This window comes from Lissotriton vulgaris, chromosome 4_1 (genome assembly GCF_964263255.1).
Source record: "Lissotriton vulgaris chromosome 4_1, aLisVul1.2, whole genome shotgun sequence".
In the NCBI taxonomy this organism is placed as follows: Eukaryota; Metazoa; Chordata; class Amphibia; order Caudata; family Salamandridae; genus Lissotriton; species Lissotriton vulgaris.
Genome location: NC_141691.1, coordinates 992403330 through 992421738, shown reverse-complemented (window position 1 = coordinate 992421738; position 18409 = coordinate 992403330). Strand labels below are relative to the sequence as shown.

Below are 18409 nucleotides of genomic sequence, written 5' to 3'. Positions count from 1 at the left end.
TATTTGCACTTTGACCATATATATTGTTTTGGAGATGCGCAGGACATTTGTGTTTCATTACTTTTATTATGCTTTGTCTGATTGAATAGCCCATCCAGGGCGTAATCATGATGTTTCAGCTTAGTCATTGACTGTGATATTCAGACACTCCAAAATGGCGCTCATGCTCCTTTCCCTTCCCCTGAGGCATGTCCTATGTTGATTTCTATGACCCTGATACATTAAAATGTCGACGCCTCTGTCAGTTTGCTGTGATAAATACATTTTGAAAACGTACCTCCGTGAGTGCTTCCTTTCTTCCTGCGGGAGATTTCGCTTTTGGGAGGTGGAGCAGAATTTGATTTGCGAGTGCACCCTCGCAACGGAGGCACCCGCCTGGGAGTGCGGCGCTTTGGTGCTTCTTGAGCTGCAAAATATATATATATATATATATATATATATATATATATATATATATATATATATATATATATATATATATATATATATATATATACATATATATACATATATATATATATATATATATATATCTTCTTACTCCATTATAGCTGCCATTTTGTAATTTGGCTGAAGGGTTAGTCTGAGGAGTTATTTTCTGTCTCTACGTGACCCACAAAACCAATGTTTTAACACCAAACTGAAGTATACAGGTCTCATGGTTCCAGAAATATGACATTATCACTGCAACATATCCCCCATTTTATTAAATATCGTCCACAAAAATTTGGCCCAGATTAGCAATGTCTACCCAAGCTACATAACTTCACTTTTGGTCAAAAAACACAAATCAAAACAAAAATTTCTGGAAAACAATTTTTCTACAGAGGAACTTGGATTAGGATTGGCACTGGTTTGATCTGTTGAGCCTGTGTTGAGCATTTATAAGTGAGTAGAGACTGCTGTGGATAGCTTCATACTTTTGTATGCATTCTGTACTTTTACTGAAAAAGCACAGAGTGCAATAAAGTATAACGCTTTGAACGGGTATGGGTAGAAGGGTGTAGGAGGCTATGTATTTATTGTGCAGAAATAGTATATCTTGATTGTAATGCTCAGGGCAAGGGACAGTAGATAGAACATCCAATGATGTGTACCTGAGGGAGTCCCTCTCCATCTGCATGGCACCTGATCCTTGTGGTGCTTAGGTTTATGTCAAATTTGGATTAGCAGTTATGGCACTGGCCTGCTCTGTCTTATGTTACCCAGCACCAAATACAGTCAGAATAACTGATCACCAGGCTATTTTATAGAGTTTGGTTTCTTTCAAATGATTTCCATAATAATATATGTTTTAATATTTTCTGTGACCCAATGTTTATGTATTTATTAGAAATAATCATGTTTCTGTATCTTTTTGAAAGATGTTAGTGGGGTTCTAAAATTTCACAATCCATTTGTTGGCATTAGTCTCATGTTCAAGTCCTTTGTTTGCCAGGAGTTTCTCCTTCAGTATTTTTCGGAATCACCCTATGAGCGCAAGGTGTTTATGTTGTTTTAATGTGAGAGGACATTGTATATAATCTCCTAAAGGATAAGCGGTGTGTCATTAGGACCGGGGGAAAAAAACAAACCTACTCTGAAGTCAAAGAGACGGTCAGAAGGATGTCCTAAGGAGTACTGTACCTGTATCATGGATTCAATGGCAATCCGGAAAGGGAGGGGGAGATGGCAATTGGAGCTCTCCCATCCCTCTGTTCCTTCTCTTACCTGGCATTCTGTTCCCTTCTGACCTTCCCATCCCCTTCCTTAGGAACTGCATACCCAATTGTTTGGATAAAAAAATCAAAGGTCATTTAATGTCACTTCTGCTACGCCTAACATTTTGGTGAACCGCGTTCATGGCTGGTATTGCAGATGCCATTCCTCTATATGTGAAAGGGCCAAAAGAACTGTAAAATTAATTCATCCAATCTGTGATTCTGATCAAAAAAGTCAACCCAAAATTAAAACATAAAATGACACTCCAAACTTCATGCAGCCTGCGCATTTATGTGGCTGGTCAGTGAAAAGAACATCAATTTTAATGCTGGATAAGGAAAATGCTACTTACCCAGTATGCATCTGTTCTTGGCATATAGAGCTGTAGAGCCATATGCTTTAGCAGAGATGGCAAACTGGAGTTGGGTCTGGATGTTTGCACTTTGGTTTTGTTCGAAGAAGTCTTTGCAGTCAGGAGGTAGGTGACTCCTCCTTTTGGTGGTAGTGCGCATGGGCATCGACTCATACCCAGATTGTTTTGCCGTAAGGGTGATGATGGAGTGAGTAAGAGTAGAAAGAGATGTCCATGTATAGTGTATCTAAGTAAGATAATACTGTACACATGACTCTACAGCTCTATATGCCAAGAACAGATGCATACTGGGTAAGAAGCATTTTCCGTTGGAGGCTTATGAGCTGTAGATCATATGCTTTAGCATAGACTATATCGCAGTAACTCACAAGCGGTGGCTAATCAGTATCTGTTGCAGTGGTCTGAAATAGTGTTCTTAAAACAGCCTGGCCCACACTAGCTTGTTGTCTTGCTAACACACCTACACAGTAGTGTTTTGTGAATGTTTGTGGTGTAGACCATGTTGCAACTTTGCAAATATCATCTAAGGGCATGTTCCCTAAGAATATCATGGAAGCCCCTAGTTTGCGTGTAGAATGTGCTCCAGGGGGAATTGTTAATGTGTGTATAGCTTTAATGTAGCATATTTGTATGCACTTAACTATCCACCTTGCGATATCTGCTTTCGATATAGGACTGGAGTGGTGAAAAAGCAGCAAAGAGTTGTTTGGTTTTCCTAAAAGATTTAGTTCTTTCAATGTAATAAAGTAATGCTCTCTTAACATCTAATTTGTGAAGAGCAAGTTCTGCCACTGATTCTGGTTGGGGAAAAAAGACTGGTATCTCAAGAGACTGGTTGAGATGGAAGGCAGAACGACTTTGGGTAAAAATTTGGGGTTAGTCCTAAGAACCACTTTATTTTGGTGCAGTTGTAAAAATGGTTCTTGTATTGTTAGTGCCTGGAGCTCACCAACTCTCCTAAGAGATGCGATGGCTATTAAGAAGGCTACCTTCCATGTCAAAGTTTGCAGTTCACATTTGTGCAACGGCTCTATGAGTCTTGTAAGGACGATATTAAGATTTCACACAGGAGAAGGTGGAAGTCTAGGAGGAATGATTCTCTTGAGTCCTTCCATAAAGGCTTTGATAGAGGGTACACGAAACAAGGACAAGTGTTGTCTGTTTTGTAGGTAAGCCGCTATTGCAGCAAGATGCAGTCTTATTGATGTAGAATGCTAAGTTAGCCCGCTGTAGGTGTAACAGGTAGCAAATGATGTTTTGAATTGAAGCATCAAGCGGATTGATGTGATTGTTATTACAATAAATGACGCATCGTTTCCATTTTGCTGCATAGCATGCTCTTGTGGTAGGGCGTCTAGCCTCTTTAATGACGTTCATGGAGCCTGGCGGGAGATTAAGGTAGCCAAACTCTATGATATCATGTGCCAGATCGCAAGGTTGAGTTCAATGGGATCTGGATGCCTTATCTCTCCATGGTTTGGAGTGAGAAGCTTGGGGGAGAGGTGTAGTTTTTGATGAGGAACTGCTGATAGTTCCAACAGGGTTGTGAACCAGGGTTGTCGAGCCCATGTGGGAGCAACTAGGATCATTGTGAGGGAATGTTGCTTGAGCTTCCGAACCAGTAATGGAATTAGCGGGAGACGTGGAAAAGCATAAGCAAATATCCCTGATCAATTGATCCATAGCACATTGCCTTTGGTCATTCCGATCAACTGCATAAACACTCGGGTTGGTAGTGAGTGGTGCGGTTGAAATTTTGATATTAGGGTTTGCATGTTGCTTATTCTGACTGGGTTGGGGTACGCTGCGGCCCCGCCCCCCCGCCAGCCCATTTGCCGCCCCGCTCCCGCCAACCAGCTGATCCGCCCACCCGGCTCCCTACTTATGCTGCACTCACGCACGCGCAGCGTAGACGCGCAGCGGGCACGCCGATTGTGCGCCAAAGGCAAGCCCGTCTGCGCCCGTCCGCGCCTGGACCGCGCCCAGCGCCAGAACCCCTGGCCCCCACCGCCGATGCAAGACCACCCGACAGACCTACGATGCCGCCACTCTCAACGCACTCAATGCCGGCCGGAACCCTGCCTGCTACCGAGCCACCCCGAGACGCACCCACGGACCCTTCACCTGCCAAGCCTGCCGATTCACCTGCTACCGGACCTGCACCACCCCCACCAAGTCCAGCACCAGCAGCAACCACCTGAAGTGCATCCTGCTCAACACCCGCTCTGTCCACAGGCACGCCGTGGAACTCTGGGACCTGCTCGACGCGACAGCACCGGACGTCGCCTTCCTCACCAAAACCTGGATGAATGCCTCCTCAGCGCCCGACATCGCCATAGCCATCCCGGACGGATACAAGATCACCCGGAAGGATCGCATCAACCAGACGGGAGGAGGCATCGCCATCGTACACAAGAACACCATCCGCATCTCGACTAACTCCGACGAAACCTTCACCGCCGCCGAACACCTGCACTTCCAGATACACACTGACCCCAAGACCACCCTCCGAGGCACCCTCATTTACAGACCACCGGGACCATGCACACAATTCAGCGAAGACATCGCAGACTTCATCAGCCCGCACGCCCTTCCCTCCGCCGACTACATCCTCCTAGGGGACCTCAACTTCCACCTGGAGAACAACAACGACGGAAAGACCACCGCCCTGCTGGACAACCTCGCCAACCTCGGACTCAAGTAACTGGTGAACACCCCCACCCACTACGCCGGCCACACGCTTGACCCCGTCTTCTCATCCAGCAAGCACATCTCCTTCAGCCACGCCACCGGACTCCACTGGACCGACCACAGCTACGTCCACTTCAGCTTCAGAAGAACTACGACCCACCACCACCCGCAACAGGTTCCCCGCCGAAGCTGGAGCAAGATCACCGCCGAGCAGCTCACCGCCTCCCTCAGCCAGAACACTCCCACCAGCACAACGGACCCCAACGAAGCAGCCAGCAACCTCACCAAGTGGCTGACCGCCTGCGCCGATGTCCTCGCACCACTAAAGAATCCTCCCAGCAGACCCGGCAGCAAGAAAACCCCCTGGTTCACCGACGAACTCAAGGAATCCAAGAAGAACGGCCGCACCCTCGAGAAAGCCTGGCGGCTCGACCAGACCACAGACAACAGGACCGCCCTCAAGCACGCCACCCGCAAACACCATCAGCTGATCCGCGCCACCAAGAAGACGGCACTCAAAGAACGACTGGACAACAACGCCCACGACAGCAAGGAACTCTTCAGCATCGTCAAAGAGTTCTCCAACCCCAGCGCCGGAAACAACGACATCACCCCCTCACAAGACCTCTGCAACTCACTCGCCTCGTTCTTCCACCGCAAGATCGCTGACATACACAACAGCTTCGACGCACAGACCACGCACCCTACCACCGAACCAACGCCCGCCACCACCACCCTCTGCAACTGGACCCCGATCAGCACCGAAGACACCACCCACACAATGAACTCCATCCACTCCGGATCACCAACCGACCCATGCCCACACCACGTCTTCAACAAAGCCGACGCCATCATTGCACCCCATCTTCGAAACATCATCAACTCCTCCTTCCACACCGCCACCTTTCCGGAGAGCTGGAAGCACGTCGATCTGACCGCCCTCTGAAGAAACCAACGGCGGACCCCACCGACCTCAAGAACTACCGTCCCATCTCGCTCCTTCCTTTTCCGGCCAAAGTCATCGAGAAGACCGTCAACAAACATCTTGCCGCCTTCCTTGAGACTAACGGATCCCTCGACCCCTCGCAGTCCGGGTTTCGGGCCAACCACAGCACCAAGACCGCCCTAATCGCAGCCACCGACGACATCAGAACCCTGATCGACAACGGGGAAACAGCGGCCCTCATCCTCCTGGACCTCTCTGCGGCGTTCGACACTGTCTGCCACCGCACCCTAGTGAAGCGCCTCAGCAACATCGAAATCCGAGAGAAAGCACTGGAGTGGATCATCTCGTTCCTCGCCGGAAGAACCCAGAGAGTCCGCCTCCCTCCGTTCAGATCCAAGGCCACCGAAGTCATCTGCGGCGTACCACAAGGATCTTCACTCAGTCCAACCCTCTTCAACGTCTACATGAGCCCCCTCACAGCAATCGCACGCCAACACAACCTCAACATCATCTCCTACGCCGACAACACCCAGCTGATCCTCTCCCTCACCAACGACCCCACCACCACCAGAGACAACCTACACTAAGGGATGAAAGACGTCCCCGACTGGATGAGGAACAGCCGCCTTAAACTGAACTCAGACAAGACGGAAGTCCTTATCCTGGGATCATCACTCTCCGCCTGGGACGACTCCTGGTGGCCCCCGGCCCTGGGCACCGCTCCCAAACCAACGGACCACGCACGCAACCTGGGCTTCATCCTGGACTCCTCCCTGTCGATGACCAGACAAGTCAACGCCGTCTCATCTTCGTGCTTCAACACCCTGCGCATGCTCCGCAAGATCTTCAGATGGATCCCCACTGAAACCAGGAAGACCGTCACCCAGGCACTCGTCACCAGCCGACTGGACTACGGGAACACCCTATACGCCAGAACCACAGCCAAACTTCAAAAAAGACTCTAACGCATCCAGAACGCCTCCGCACGACTCATCCTGGACATCCCCCGACACAGCCACATCACCGGACACCTGAGAGACCTGCACTGGCTCCCTGTCAGCAAGAGAATCACGTTCAGACTCCTCACCCAGGCACACAAGGCTCTCCACGACCTGGGCCCCAAGTACCTCATCGACCGCATGACCTTCTACACGCCCACCCGCCAGCTACAATCGACCAGCCACGCCCTCGCCACCGTGCTACGCATCTGCAGCGCCACCGCCGGAGGAAGATCCTTCTCCTACCTGGCAGCCAAGACTTGGAACTCCCTCCCCACCCACCTTCGGCGAACCCAAGACCATCTATCCTTCAGGAAGCAGCTCAAGACCTGGCTGTTCGAGCAGTAACATACCCCTCTCCCCCAGCGCCTTGAGACCCTCCCGGGTGAGTAGCGCGCTTTACAAATGCCGTGATTGATTGATTGATTGATTACGCTAGAGCTTTGCAAGTGTCTATGGTGGCTCCTAGGTAAGCTTTCGTGTTGGAGGGTTGAAGATGATACTTTGTGAGGTTAACAGTGAATCCAAAGTCGTGAAGCAGCTGAAGTGTTTTGTGAGTGTGGTGTATGCAGCTGTGTTGCGACTTGGCTTTTATTAGCCAGTCGCCTAAGTAAGGGAAGACATGAATGTGTTGTCTTCTTAAATGAGCTGCGACTACTGCTAGACACTTGGTGAAGACTCTTGGTGCTGTAGTAACCCCGAAAGGGAGGACTTTGAATTGGTAATTTTGTCCGTCTACCACGAACCTGAGAAATTTTCTGTGAGCTGGGTGAATGGGAATATGGAAGAAGGCTTCCCTTAAATCTAGAGTGGAAAGAAAGTCGCCTTGCTGAAGCACCCGTTGAAGGGTTATCATATGGCAGTGGTCTGATTGAATGTAGAGGTTTCGTTGTATGAGGTCCAGTATGGGCCTGAGGGAGCCGTCTTGTTTTAAAATTAAGAAGTATAGGGAGTACACTCCCGTCCCTTGATGATGTAATGGGACCGGTTCTATTGCTTGCATGTCTAACAGAGAGATGACCTCTTGTTTTAACAGGGAGAGATGGTCTGGTGACATTGCACGCTGTCTCGGAAGGACTGTTGGTGGAGTGCTGGTAAGTTCCAGGCAATAACCATGTTCGATAATTTGTATTACCCACTTGTCTGAGGTGATTGAATGCCAGACAGGTAGGAGCTGTGAGAGCCGTCCCCCAACAAGAGTGGAGTGATCGGGGATAGTGGAGGAAAGTCACTGTTTATGGGGAGGGGAAGTGCGGGTGGAATTACCTCTGCCTCTTCCCTTGCTATTATTTCCTAATTAACCCCCTTGAAAATAGCCTCTGGAGAAGTAAGATTGGTTGTTCCATTTGTAAGAGGAGGAGGGATTTTCTGACAGTGTTTTTGAGCCACCCCTGTAAAAGGAGCGATGAAAGGAACCCCTGCTAGAAGGTAATTGTAGGGCTCCCATGGATTTTGCAGTTTCTGTGTCTTTTTCATTTTTTCTAATGAAGTATCTAATGTTGGCCTGAAAAGATGCTCATTATCAAATGGCTGGTTAAGTATGGAGGATTGTACCTCCTGCTTGAATCCAGAGATTCGAAGCCAAGCGTGTCTCCACAACTGTATGCTATTGTTAATAGCACGAGAAGCTGTCTGCTGCATCTAGGGAGCATTGTATGGAAGTGATGGTGATGAGCTTCCATTCCCAATTGAGGTTGTTAGCTTTAGTTTTATACTCCTCTGGCAAATGTTGCATGAGTTTTCCCAACTCATCATAGTGGACCCTGTCGTAGCGTGCCAACAGAGCCTGAACATTGGCAATACATCAATAATTGGCAGTTTGTGAAGATACTTTCTTGCCAGAGGTATCAATAAGCTTAGACTCCTTATCAGGACGAGGGGTTTTGCCTGTAGTTTTAGAGTTAGCTCTCTTGCGGGCTAGATACAACAAGAGAGTATAATGGTAACTGACATTTTATGTATACAGGGTCTGTAGAAGCAGGATTGTATTTTTTATCCACCCTAGGTGTCAGTATCCTGGCTCTAACTGGGTCTTTGAATACCTCATCGGTATGTTTTAACATGCCCTCCAGCATGGCTCAAGTGTTAGTACACCTCTGTGAGTGTGTGAATGTTTCTACAAGGAAATCTATTACTAGAGGGTCTGTATGTAGTTCCATCTCGTAATATTGGGCAGCCCTGTTGATAAGTTGTGTAAAGCCAATATTGTCATCAGGTGGGGAAGGTCTGGAGGGATACATGTCAGGGTCATTAGTTGATCTGGATCCTTATCATAATCATCCCAGGGATCAGTGCCATGTAGTATGTCTGGATCTTGAAGGATATGATGCTCATCCCCATCCCCAAATTCGTCATCCTGTGAGTCAGGTGACATTGAAGGTGGTGAATTTGATGGTGTAATGTGTAAATTGGGAATAGGAGGAGGAGATAGAGGTATATAAGGGGGAGAAAGGTTAGTACCCATATATCATTTTTTCTTCAGAGGTATAGGGGCATCTTGTGGGTTGTCTAACTTCCGTTTTTTAGGAAGAGTAGCCAGAAGGTGTCCAGTTTTCAGATCAATACTAAGTCTTTTTTGTTTTGGATCCAGAGGTGTGTCTTCGGATGGAAGTTCCTTGGAATGAATATCGGTTCCTTTAGGAGTGGATATTGGCATTGAAGATTTGGGCTCCGTGTCTTTGGGTGCCGAGTGTTTGGAATCCGAATGCTTAGTTTTAGCCGGTTTAGGCTGTGGAGTCTTCGGAGTGGTATGTTTTGGGCTCCGAACTTTTCGGCGCAGAGGTTGTCGGCCCTAAGCTTTTAGGTCTGGAGCGTTTCGGCTTCAAGGCTTTAGGCTTGGACGATTTCGGTTTTGAGTCTTTTGTTTTGGAGGGTTACGGCTCCGAGGTTTTCGATGTCATGAATGTCTTCAGTGCAGACGGGTGGGAAGAGGCACATGTTTCTCCTTATGTTTCGATGCCGCAAGTCTTGGTTCAACACTGAACTGGGGCAGGCTCGTCAAGCATGAGCTGGAAGGCTTGCGTTTCGGTTTCATAGCCAGGCTGGACGTTGGGGCATCTGAAACTTTTTGTGGGTGTCGACCGGAGCGCAAGGGTGATACCGGAGCCTTTTCTTTCGTCTGAGTGGGAACATGGGGATCTGTACTCACGGAACATTGAACCGGAGTGACGTTCAGGTCTTCCTCCATGTTGGAGTCAGCTTCAGACACGGAGACCAGTTCTTCTTCTTCGACTTATGCGGCAGGACTGTGTTCTAGTATATAAGGGGGAGAAGGGTTGGTACCCATATCTCTTTTTTTCTTTGTGAGCTCTGAGCTTTTAGGTGTGGAGCGTTTCGGGTCTGAGGCTTTAGGCTTGGACTATTTCGGTTTAGAGTCTTTTGTTTTGGAGGGGTTTTGGCTCCAAGGTTTTCAGCGTCGAAGAAGTCTTTGGTGGAGACAGGTGGGAAGTGGCACATGTTTCTCCTTATGTTTCGATGCCGCAGGTTTTGGTTCAGCACCGGACTGGGGCCGGCTCGAGCACAAGCCGGAAGGCTTGTGTTTTTGTTTCATAGCCAGGCTGGATGGTGGGGCATCTGAAACTTTTTCTCGGTGTCAACAGGAGCCCGAGGGTGATACCGAAGCCTTTTCTTTCGTCCGAGTGGGAACATGGAGATCTGTACTCACGGTACATTTAGCAGGCGTGACGTACAGGTCTTCCTCCATGTCAGAGTCAGCTTTTGACATGGAGACCAGTTCTTCTTCATCTTCTTTGGCTTCTGTGGCAGGACAGTGTTCTAGTTTCACCGAAGATTTGTGGTACGGGGCCGCTGTGCCGTTGCATCTCGTGGCATCGAGCCAGACGATCATGGTGGTCTTCTTCGATCGGAATGATCAACATGCTTCGCAGGATCTATCCTTGTGTAGCGAGGATAAGCACAGGTTACAGACCTTATGCAAGTTGGTGCATTGAAACTTAGCACGACACCCGGAACATAGCTTGAATGGAGTCCGTTGTATTGCCTGCTTGTGTGATCGGCACGGTTAGGCCCGACGGCCCGCATCGAAGTTCCCGATTGAAAGTTTTCACAGTTTACACAATACACGTACAATGGGAAATCGCGATCAAAAGACAATACCGTCGAGGAATTGTGCGTCCAAGGATTTGAAAACTATACCAACCGGAGCGCAGCAATACACATCCGAACCCTATGGCAGAAAAAAACTATCTGGGGATGGACTAGATGCCCATGCGCTCGATCACCAAAAGGAGGAGTCACCTACCACGTGACTTCAAAGACTTCTTCAAACAAAACCAAAGTGCAAACATCCAGACCCAACACCACATGGCGATCTATGCTAAAGCATATGAACTACAGCTCATATCCCTCAAACAAGATATTTAAGGAAGAGCAGGAGACCACAAGTTCAAGAGACGTGATGCTCAACTTTAAATCTGGAAAACACCGCACTCATGTCACAGTGCAGAACAGGAGATTTCCGAGTACCAATTCAAGCTCAGTAAAAGTGTCCAGAGATTCTGAATTGTCAACCAGAAATATATCTCAAGAAGCAGGAATCGAATGGTGGCTCCTTAATGTCAGCGTAAATTAAGAAACTGATACAGTGGCAAACATGCTATGGTACTTGTGGTAGGGAGGAAACATGTGCTGATTTATCAGAACCTAGTCAAAAGTTTCACAAATTTTGAAAAGAGAGGGTCAATAATTCAAAAAGACAACAACTCCACCATAATAGACAAACAAATGTAAGAAAGACTTTCTCTTGATAACACAGATCATTCTGTTTGTGGTTTATTTATTATGAAATTCAGATTGTAACTCACATTAAAGTGTAGGTTCTTATGATACTGGGGAAAGCAGCAGGCCCTCTCAAAATAACCATTCTGTCTTTTAATTCTGATAAGGTGGAGGTAAGGTATTTGGTATTTTGGTATTTAATATTACATGCATAAGTTAATTAAAACCGACGCCCAGCCGCCTCTCAAAGGACCTTATATTGCTATCCTCCCGATATCCCCTGCTGCCTTGGTGCTCCATCCATGAGCTGATATCCCGGGAAAAGTGCCTGTGCATTGCGATTTAGTTCACTTTAAAGGGGTCGGTTGGTGAATAATATTTATTGGGGGGTTCCAGTCTCAAATCATTCCTCCAAAGCAAGGAGAGCAGCCTGTTGTTATACTGAGTGCTCCGACTTGAAAGGGTAATCAAGAGTGTTCCTGTGGTCTGGTCTAATCCGAGGGTCATTCTGGCTTCCCTTTTAAATAATCCGAGATCAAGTTTAGGACTATCCAAAGGTCCGGTTGGGCCTAGGGCGGGGCTCGAGAGCATCCCTGACAATTTGTATGAAACGCCCGCAGTGAGCCATGATGTGTGGTTCTATTTGAGTAAAACATATGGCCGATGCCTCCAGGCAGGTACTTGCTTTTTTGCTCAGACATAATTCACTAATTAGGATTCTTCTTATGTTGGCTATGGTTGGGCAACAACTAGGGCGATGCAGCCATGATTCACGTTTATAAGCACATAGACCGCATGCCCCATCCCTGTTTTTTTGTGTGCTCATGCCGGGCTAAATTCCGCTATTGGCAGGGCCAGCAGTCGCACGTATAGAATCTCACTTCGGGTTTTTGGGTTCAGCACCGCTGGGAGGTATGGCTGGTGGTGGTAAGGGGAAGAAAGGAAGGTAGGATGGACAAGATAGTGTAGGAATCGGTATGATCCCTTTTTGGATTTTCTTTTTTTAATAAGTGGTTTTAAGTACTGTGTTTCGTTATGTGAACACCATCTCTCAGATAATCACGACTGTATAGCGCTATCAGCAATGAGCAGTGTCCAAAAGACATGTAGCATTTTTATGAGGGTCTTTACCATAACTAAATGAATTACTATTACAAATGTAGCAGCAGTGGAAGAGAATGTCCAGCTCAATGTCCTTCCCACAAGTGTGGCAAATAAAAAGAGCAACAAATAAGGTGTAGTGTTCTTTCAGAGACAGCACCGATGCTGCAAGGAGGTACACCCAGATACACTGCCGAAGCAGAAACTGATACAATATTCGATAAGTTTCTGGAGCACAAACCAAATTTTAGTCAATCCAATCAGAACCTAATTTGATGGCAATAAAGAATGATTTAAAGGCTCATGTTCTTGTAATTGTAAAGCATGACAAACAAGGTTTTCATAGTCTACATGTAGTACAAATACATTCAATAGGAGACACAAATGCAGAATGTTCAATACAGCCAACACGTTTCGTCTTGAATAACACTTCCTGACCTACTATGCCTACCCTTTGTGATGCCTCCTGAGAAAGAACATCATACTTCTCTTTGAACGGAATGTTCTTTTCTTCTGGTGTAGCAGAGTCTTCCCCAGAACAATCAGAGTCACTTCTTCGATACAGAGGATAATGCTAATAAAGATTGAAACAACAGATCAGTGCTCTAACCGGAAAGCCTAGACTGCTGCTCATGTGTAACTTGAACATACTTAGATATGCATGCCCCATGCTCACCTGCAGAAGTATTGGTGCAGACGGGGGAACCTTTGCAGCTTTCTTGCATTCTCTGGTTGTACCCGTAAGGTTGTGCTGCAAAATTAAGCAATTTTGTGAGCCTTACTGTTCTAGCAAAAATTCGATTTTGTTTGAACACTCTCTGAGTAGCTGTGAGCTTTACAAGCTTCATCATTCGTCATCAATAAGTAACAACATCACTAACGAGAAAGTGCAACTACCCTTCAGACCTGGGAATACGGTCATTCAGTAGTACTAATGTTAACTGTGCTTCTTGGGTATGTATATTCTACAGTGCGGCAGATTCCATTGTGTGTTAGGATGATGCATCAGTAGGTAAGCGCCGATGTACAAAGTGATGCTGCATAGGGTGAGCCATGGATTAATTTTTTCCCCTGTTATACCTAGGCCTTCGTTATCAAACTATTTCTAAAACTCATGCCTGGATCTGCACAAAATGGGTCCTTTCTCTCATGACAGCATAAGACTCGTGTGCACACTCAGGCGAGAGCAATACTCTGCTGCCAACACCTCATTCATTTATCTCTCTGTGTATTTTTTAGGTCTTTTGTTACACCAACTTCTTTGTTAGTTTTACATCAATCTTCTGCACCTGCTTTATAATGCTTCCTTATTAAATAAAATCTGGCTTCCCCGGGCTTCAATTCATTTGAGTCTACTGTGAAATGTTTTTGAGGAGTAGTTTACAAACTGGCATGCAATGTGGACATGGAAAGATTGTCACATGGAAACATATTTTAGGAGCACCAACAGAAGTTTAACGTACTGAACATAATATAATTGGCACTCTGAAAGGTTTGAGCAACAACTTCAAAATATTAACCAGCACGTCACTCGCTTACCATTCATCAATAAGATCATTGAAAAAGCAGTCTATGTTCATATTTAGGATTACATAAATGCTATCTCCTGCACGACTACCAGTCTGGTGTCAGATAACGCTGCAGCACAGAGACCACTCCTTATACATCATTGACAATGCCCTCCTGACCGAAGATAAAGATGACCCCTGCCTCCTGATATTTGTAGACCACTCAGCTGCCTTTGACAGTCAACCATCCCACCCTCGTATGCACTCTCGAGATTCACCAGCAATGTCCTTCACTGTTTCTCCTCCTACCTTTCCCGCTGATGAGTACCTCCAGGTACCAAAAGATCCCAGTCACATGCAAAGTTCCCCCAGGATTCCTTACTGTCCCTGTCATCTTCCACCTCCATATGGAGCCCCTTGGACTTTACTTGCAGTCTCCACTGCTTCAAACATCCAACACCTCAAACACTGCCTGCACATGATCCAGACCTGGATGTCCACTGCCTACCTGAAGCTAAACCCAATGAGGACAGAATTCCTGTTATTTGCAAAGAACAAAAAACAAGAAACAGTACAAACCTGGCTTTATAACATGAACCCTCACAGCTTAGAACCCCAACTTTCACTGAATGCCAACTTTCTTGGATTCACCCTGGCCACCCACTTCACAGACAAGTAAACACTGCCAAAAAACAAAGACAGCCTTGTAACAGTTTTCTCTTCTAGAAAAAGTCAAACAATTTCTTCTAGAAAGTGCCTTTCGAACGGCCTTCAAACCCTGTTAGAAATTGGGATCTCTAGTTGGCAGAGGTAGGTACCTTTGTCTAAATAGGGACCCTTCTTCCCAGTCAGGGTAAGGGAGTTACACTCCTAAAATAACCCCTTGGTAGCTTGACACGAGCAGTCAGGTTTATCTCAGAGGCAGTGTGTAAAGCATTTGTGAACCCATACAGAGTGTGTATTTGCACGTAACGAACAGTAATACAGTGAAAACACTACAAAAGGACACCACACCAGTTTTAGAAAAATAACCAATATTTTATATGTGCAGCCAAGACCAAAAAAGATAAAAAACGACCATACAGTTCTCAGCAATCTCAATAATCAAAAATAGACTTAAAGGAATATGCTACTTACCAGTATGCATCTGTTCTTGGCATAGAGGGCTGCAGAGTGGTACATTATGAATAGATCGCCATCTGGTGTTGGGCTCGGATGATTGCACTTTGTTTTTCTCTTGGAGAGTTTTTTGTCTCTTGGTGACTCCTCCCTTGGTTGGTAGTGCGCATGGGCATCGGCTCCATCCTTAGATTGTTTTGCCATAGTAGGGTTAGATGGAGTAGTATAGTAGAATACAGATAAGAGTGCCCATGTAAGTGTATCTAAATAAGATAATGTTGGAACAGACACAGGTTTCCGGGGAGGCTGGGAGGGCATGTACCACTCTGCAGCCCTCTATGCCAAGAACAGATGCATACTGGTAAGTAGCATATTCCGTTCGAGGCATATGGGCTGCAGATGGTACATTATGAATAGACTATATAGCAGTTCTCCCCTAGCGGTGGTCGCCCGTGTCTGTTGCAACTGTCTGAAACAATGTTTTTAATACTGCTTGTCCCACTCTAGCTTGTTGTGTTGTGTGCACATCTACACAATAGTGTTTTGTGAAGGTGTGCGGTGTAACCCAGGTAGCCGCTTTGCATATGTCATCTAGTGGAATGTTTCCCAGAAATGCCATAGATGCTCCTAGTTTACGTGTAGAGTGAGCTCTAGGAGGAACAGTTAATGTTCTCTTTGCCTTTAAGTAGCATATTTGAATGCATTTTACAATCCATCTGGCAATGCCCGCTTTGGAGATGGGATTGCCTTTATGTGTGGGAGAAAACGCAACAAATAGTTGTTTTGTCTTTCTGAAAGTTTGTGTTCTTTCTATGTAGTACAATATGGCCCTTCTAACATCCAGTGTATGTAGGGCTCTTTCAGCTACTGTTTGTGGTTTTGGAAAGAAAACCGGTAATTCCACTGACTGATTGATGTGGAATGCTGAAATAACCTTCGGTAAGAATTTTGGGTTTGTTCTAAGAACCACTTTATTTTGGTGTAGCTGCATAAATGGTTCTTGAATCGTAAAAGCCTGCAGTTCACTTACTCTTCTAAGTGACGTGATAGCTATGAGGATTGCTACCTTCCATGTGAGGAATTGTATTTCACACCTATGCATAGGTTCAAATGGTGGCCCCATTAGTCTGGTAAGCACTATGTTGAGATTCCAGACTGGGGAAGGTGGTCTTCTTGGTGGAATGACTCTTTTGAGTCCTTCCATGAAAGCTTTAATTGCTGGTACTTTGAACAATGACAGATGTTGTCTGTTTTGTAGGTATGCTGCTATGGCTGCTAGATGAACTCTGATAGAGGTATATGCTAGGTTACATTGCTGTAAGTGTAACAAATAGCAAATGATTTGTTTAGTAGATGCGTCCAGAGGGTTGATGTGCTTACTGTTACAGTGTATAGCAAACCTCTTCCATTTTGCTGCATAGCATGCTCTGGTGGTAGGACGTCTTGCTTGTTTAATGATTTCCATGCATTCTGGTGGTAAATCTAAATACCCAAACTCTATGACTTCAGGAGCCAGATCGCTAGGTTCAGTTGTTTGGGATCTGGGTGCATTATTTCTCCATGGTTCTGTGTAAGATGCATGGGTAATAACCTTAGCTTTTGATGTGGTACTTGTGAGAGTTGTAGCAGCGTGGTGAACCACGGCTGTCTTGCCCACGTGGGTGCCACTAGTATCATTGTCATTGAATGTTGCTGCAGTTTCCGAACCAGTAATGGAATTAGTGGTAGAGGAGGGAACGCGTACGCAAATCTGTTGGACCAATTTATCCACAGTGCATTGCCCTGGGACCTTTGATGTGGGTACCTGGATGCGAATTCTTTGCATTTTGCGTTCTGATGATTGGCAAACAGATCTATCTCTGGTTGCCCCCATTTTTGGAAGAATGGCTGTAGTATTTGGTCGTGCAGCTCCCATTCGTGCACTTGTTCTGACTGTCTGCTTAGGATGTCTGCTATTTGGTTTTGAACTCCTGGTAGGTGTTCCGCTAACAGGTAGATCTTTTGAGGAATGGCCCATCTCCATATGTCCTGTGCTAGTCTGGACAGTTGGAGAGAGTGTGTCCCCCCCTGTTTTTGAATATAATACATTGCAGTCATGTTGTCTGTTCTGATCAGGACTGCTTTGCCTGTTATTTGCATTTGGAAAGCTTTTAGTGCTAGAAATATTGCTAATAGCTCTAGGTAGTTGATGTGCAGTTTCTTTTGCTGCACACTCCACTTCCCCTGTACTGTGTATCTGTCCATATGCGCTCCCCATCCGGAGAGCGATGCGTCCGCTGTTATTACTACTTGTGGAATTGGCTCTAGGAACGACCGTCCCTTGGAAATGTTTTCTGTGTTCCACCACTTCAGAGAGCGATACGTCCGGTCGTCTACCAACACCAGATCTGTAATCTGCCCTTGAGCCCGATTCCACTGTGTCGCTAGACACTCTTGTAGTGGGCGCATTTGTAGTCTGGCATGTGGTATTAGCAGTATGCAGGAGGACATCATGCCTAATAGTTGCATAAACACTCGTGCTGGTAGTGAGTGTTGTGGTTGAAATCTTTGTATTAACCCGACCATTGTCTGTACTCTGATTGGGTTGGGGTATGCTATTGCCTTTTCTGTGTCTACTGTAGCCCCCAGGTATTGCTGAATCTGGTTTGGTTGTAGGTGTGATTTTTTGTAGTTCACCGTGAACCCTAGGTGGTGCAGCAATTGAATTGTCTTCTGTGTGTTGTGAAGACATTCTTCCTTTGACTTGGCCTTTATTAGCCAATCGTCCAAGTATGGGAAGACATGTATTTGTTGTCTTCTTAGGTGTGCTGCCACCACAGCTAGGCATTTTGTGAAAACTCTCGGTGCTGTTGTGACACCGAATGGAAGGACTTTGAACTGATAGTGTTGTCCTTCTAACACAAACCTTAGGTATTTTCTGTGGGCTTTGTGAATTGGGATATGAAAGTAAGCGTCTTTCAGATCCAGTGTAGAAAGAAAGTCCCCTTTCTTCAGTAAAGGGAGTACTTGTTGGAGCGTGACCATGTGGAAGTGCTCCGAATTTATGTAAGCATTGAGAGGTCTGAGGTCTAATATTGGTCGTAGTGATCCGTCTTTTTTGGGGATCAGGAAGTATAGAGAGTATACTCCTGTGCCCTGTTGATCTTTTGGGACCTTCTCTATTGCATGCTTTTGTAGAAGTGCTAGCACTTCTTCTCTTAACAATGTCAGATGATCCTGACTCATTGGGCGCTGT

The 18409-nt window shown here is 46.1% G+C and overlaps 1 protein-coding gene across 1 annotated transcript in view; it reads right to left on the bottom strand.

The window, feature by feature from the left end:
* Window positions 1-18409, bottom strand: part of MPPE1 (metallophosphoesterase 1) — a 736638-nt gene that overhangs the window by 251119 nt on the left and 467110 nt on the right. Inside the window, exons 7-8 of the mRNA XM_086965256.1 lie at window positions 13224-13298; window positions 12999-13121 (exon numbers count right to left, since the gene is read on the bottom strand). Coding sequence (XP_086821382.1) covers window positions 12999-13121; window positions 13224-13298 — 198 coding nt within the window. The remainder of the gene's footprint in view (window positions 1-12998; window positions 13122-13223; window positions 13299-18409) is intronic.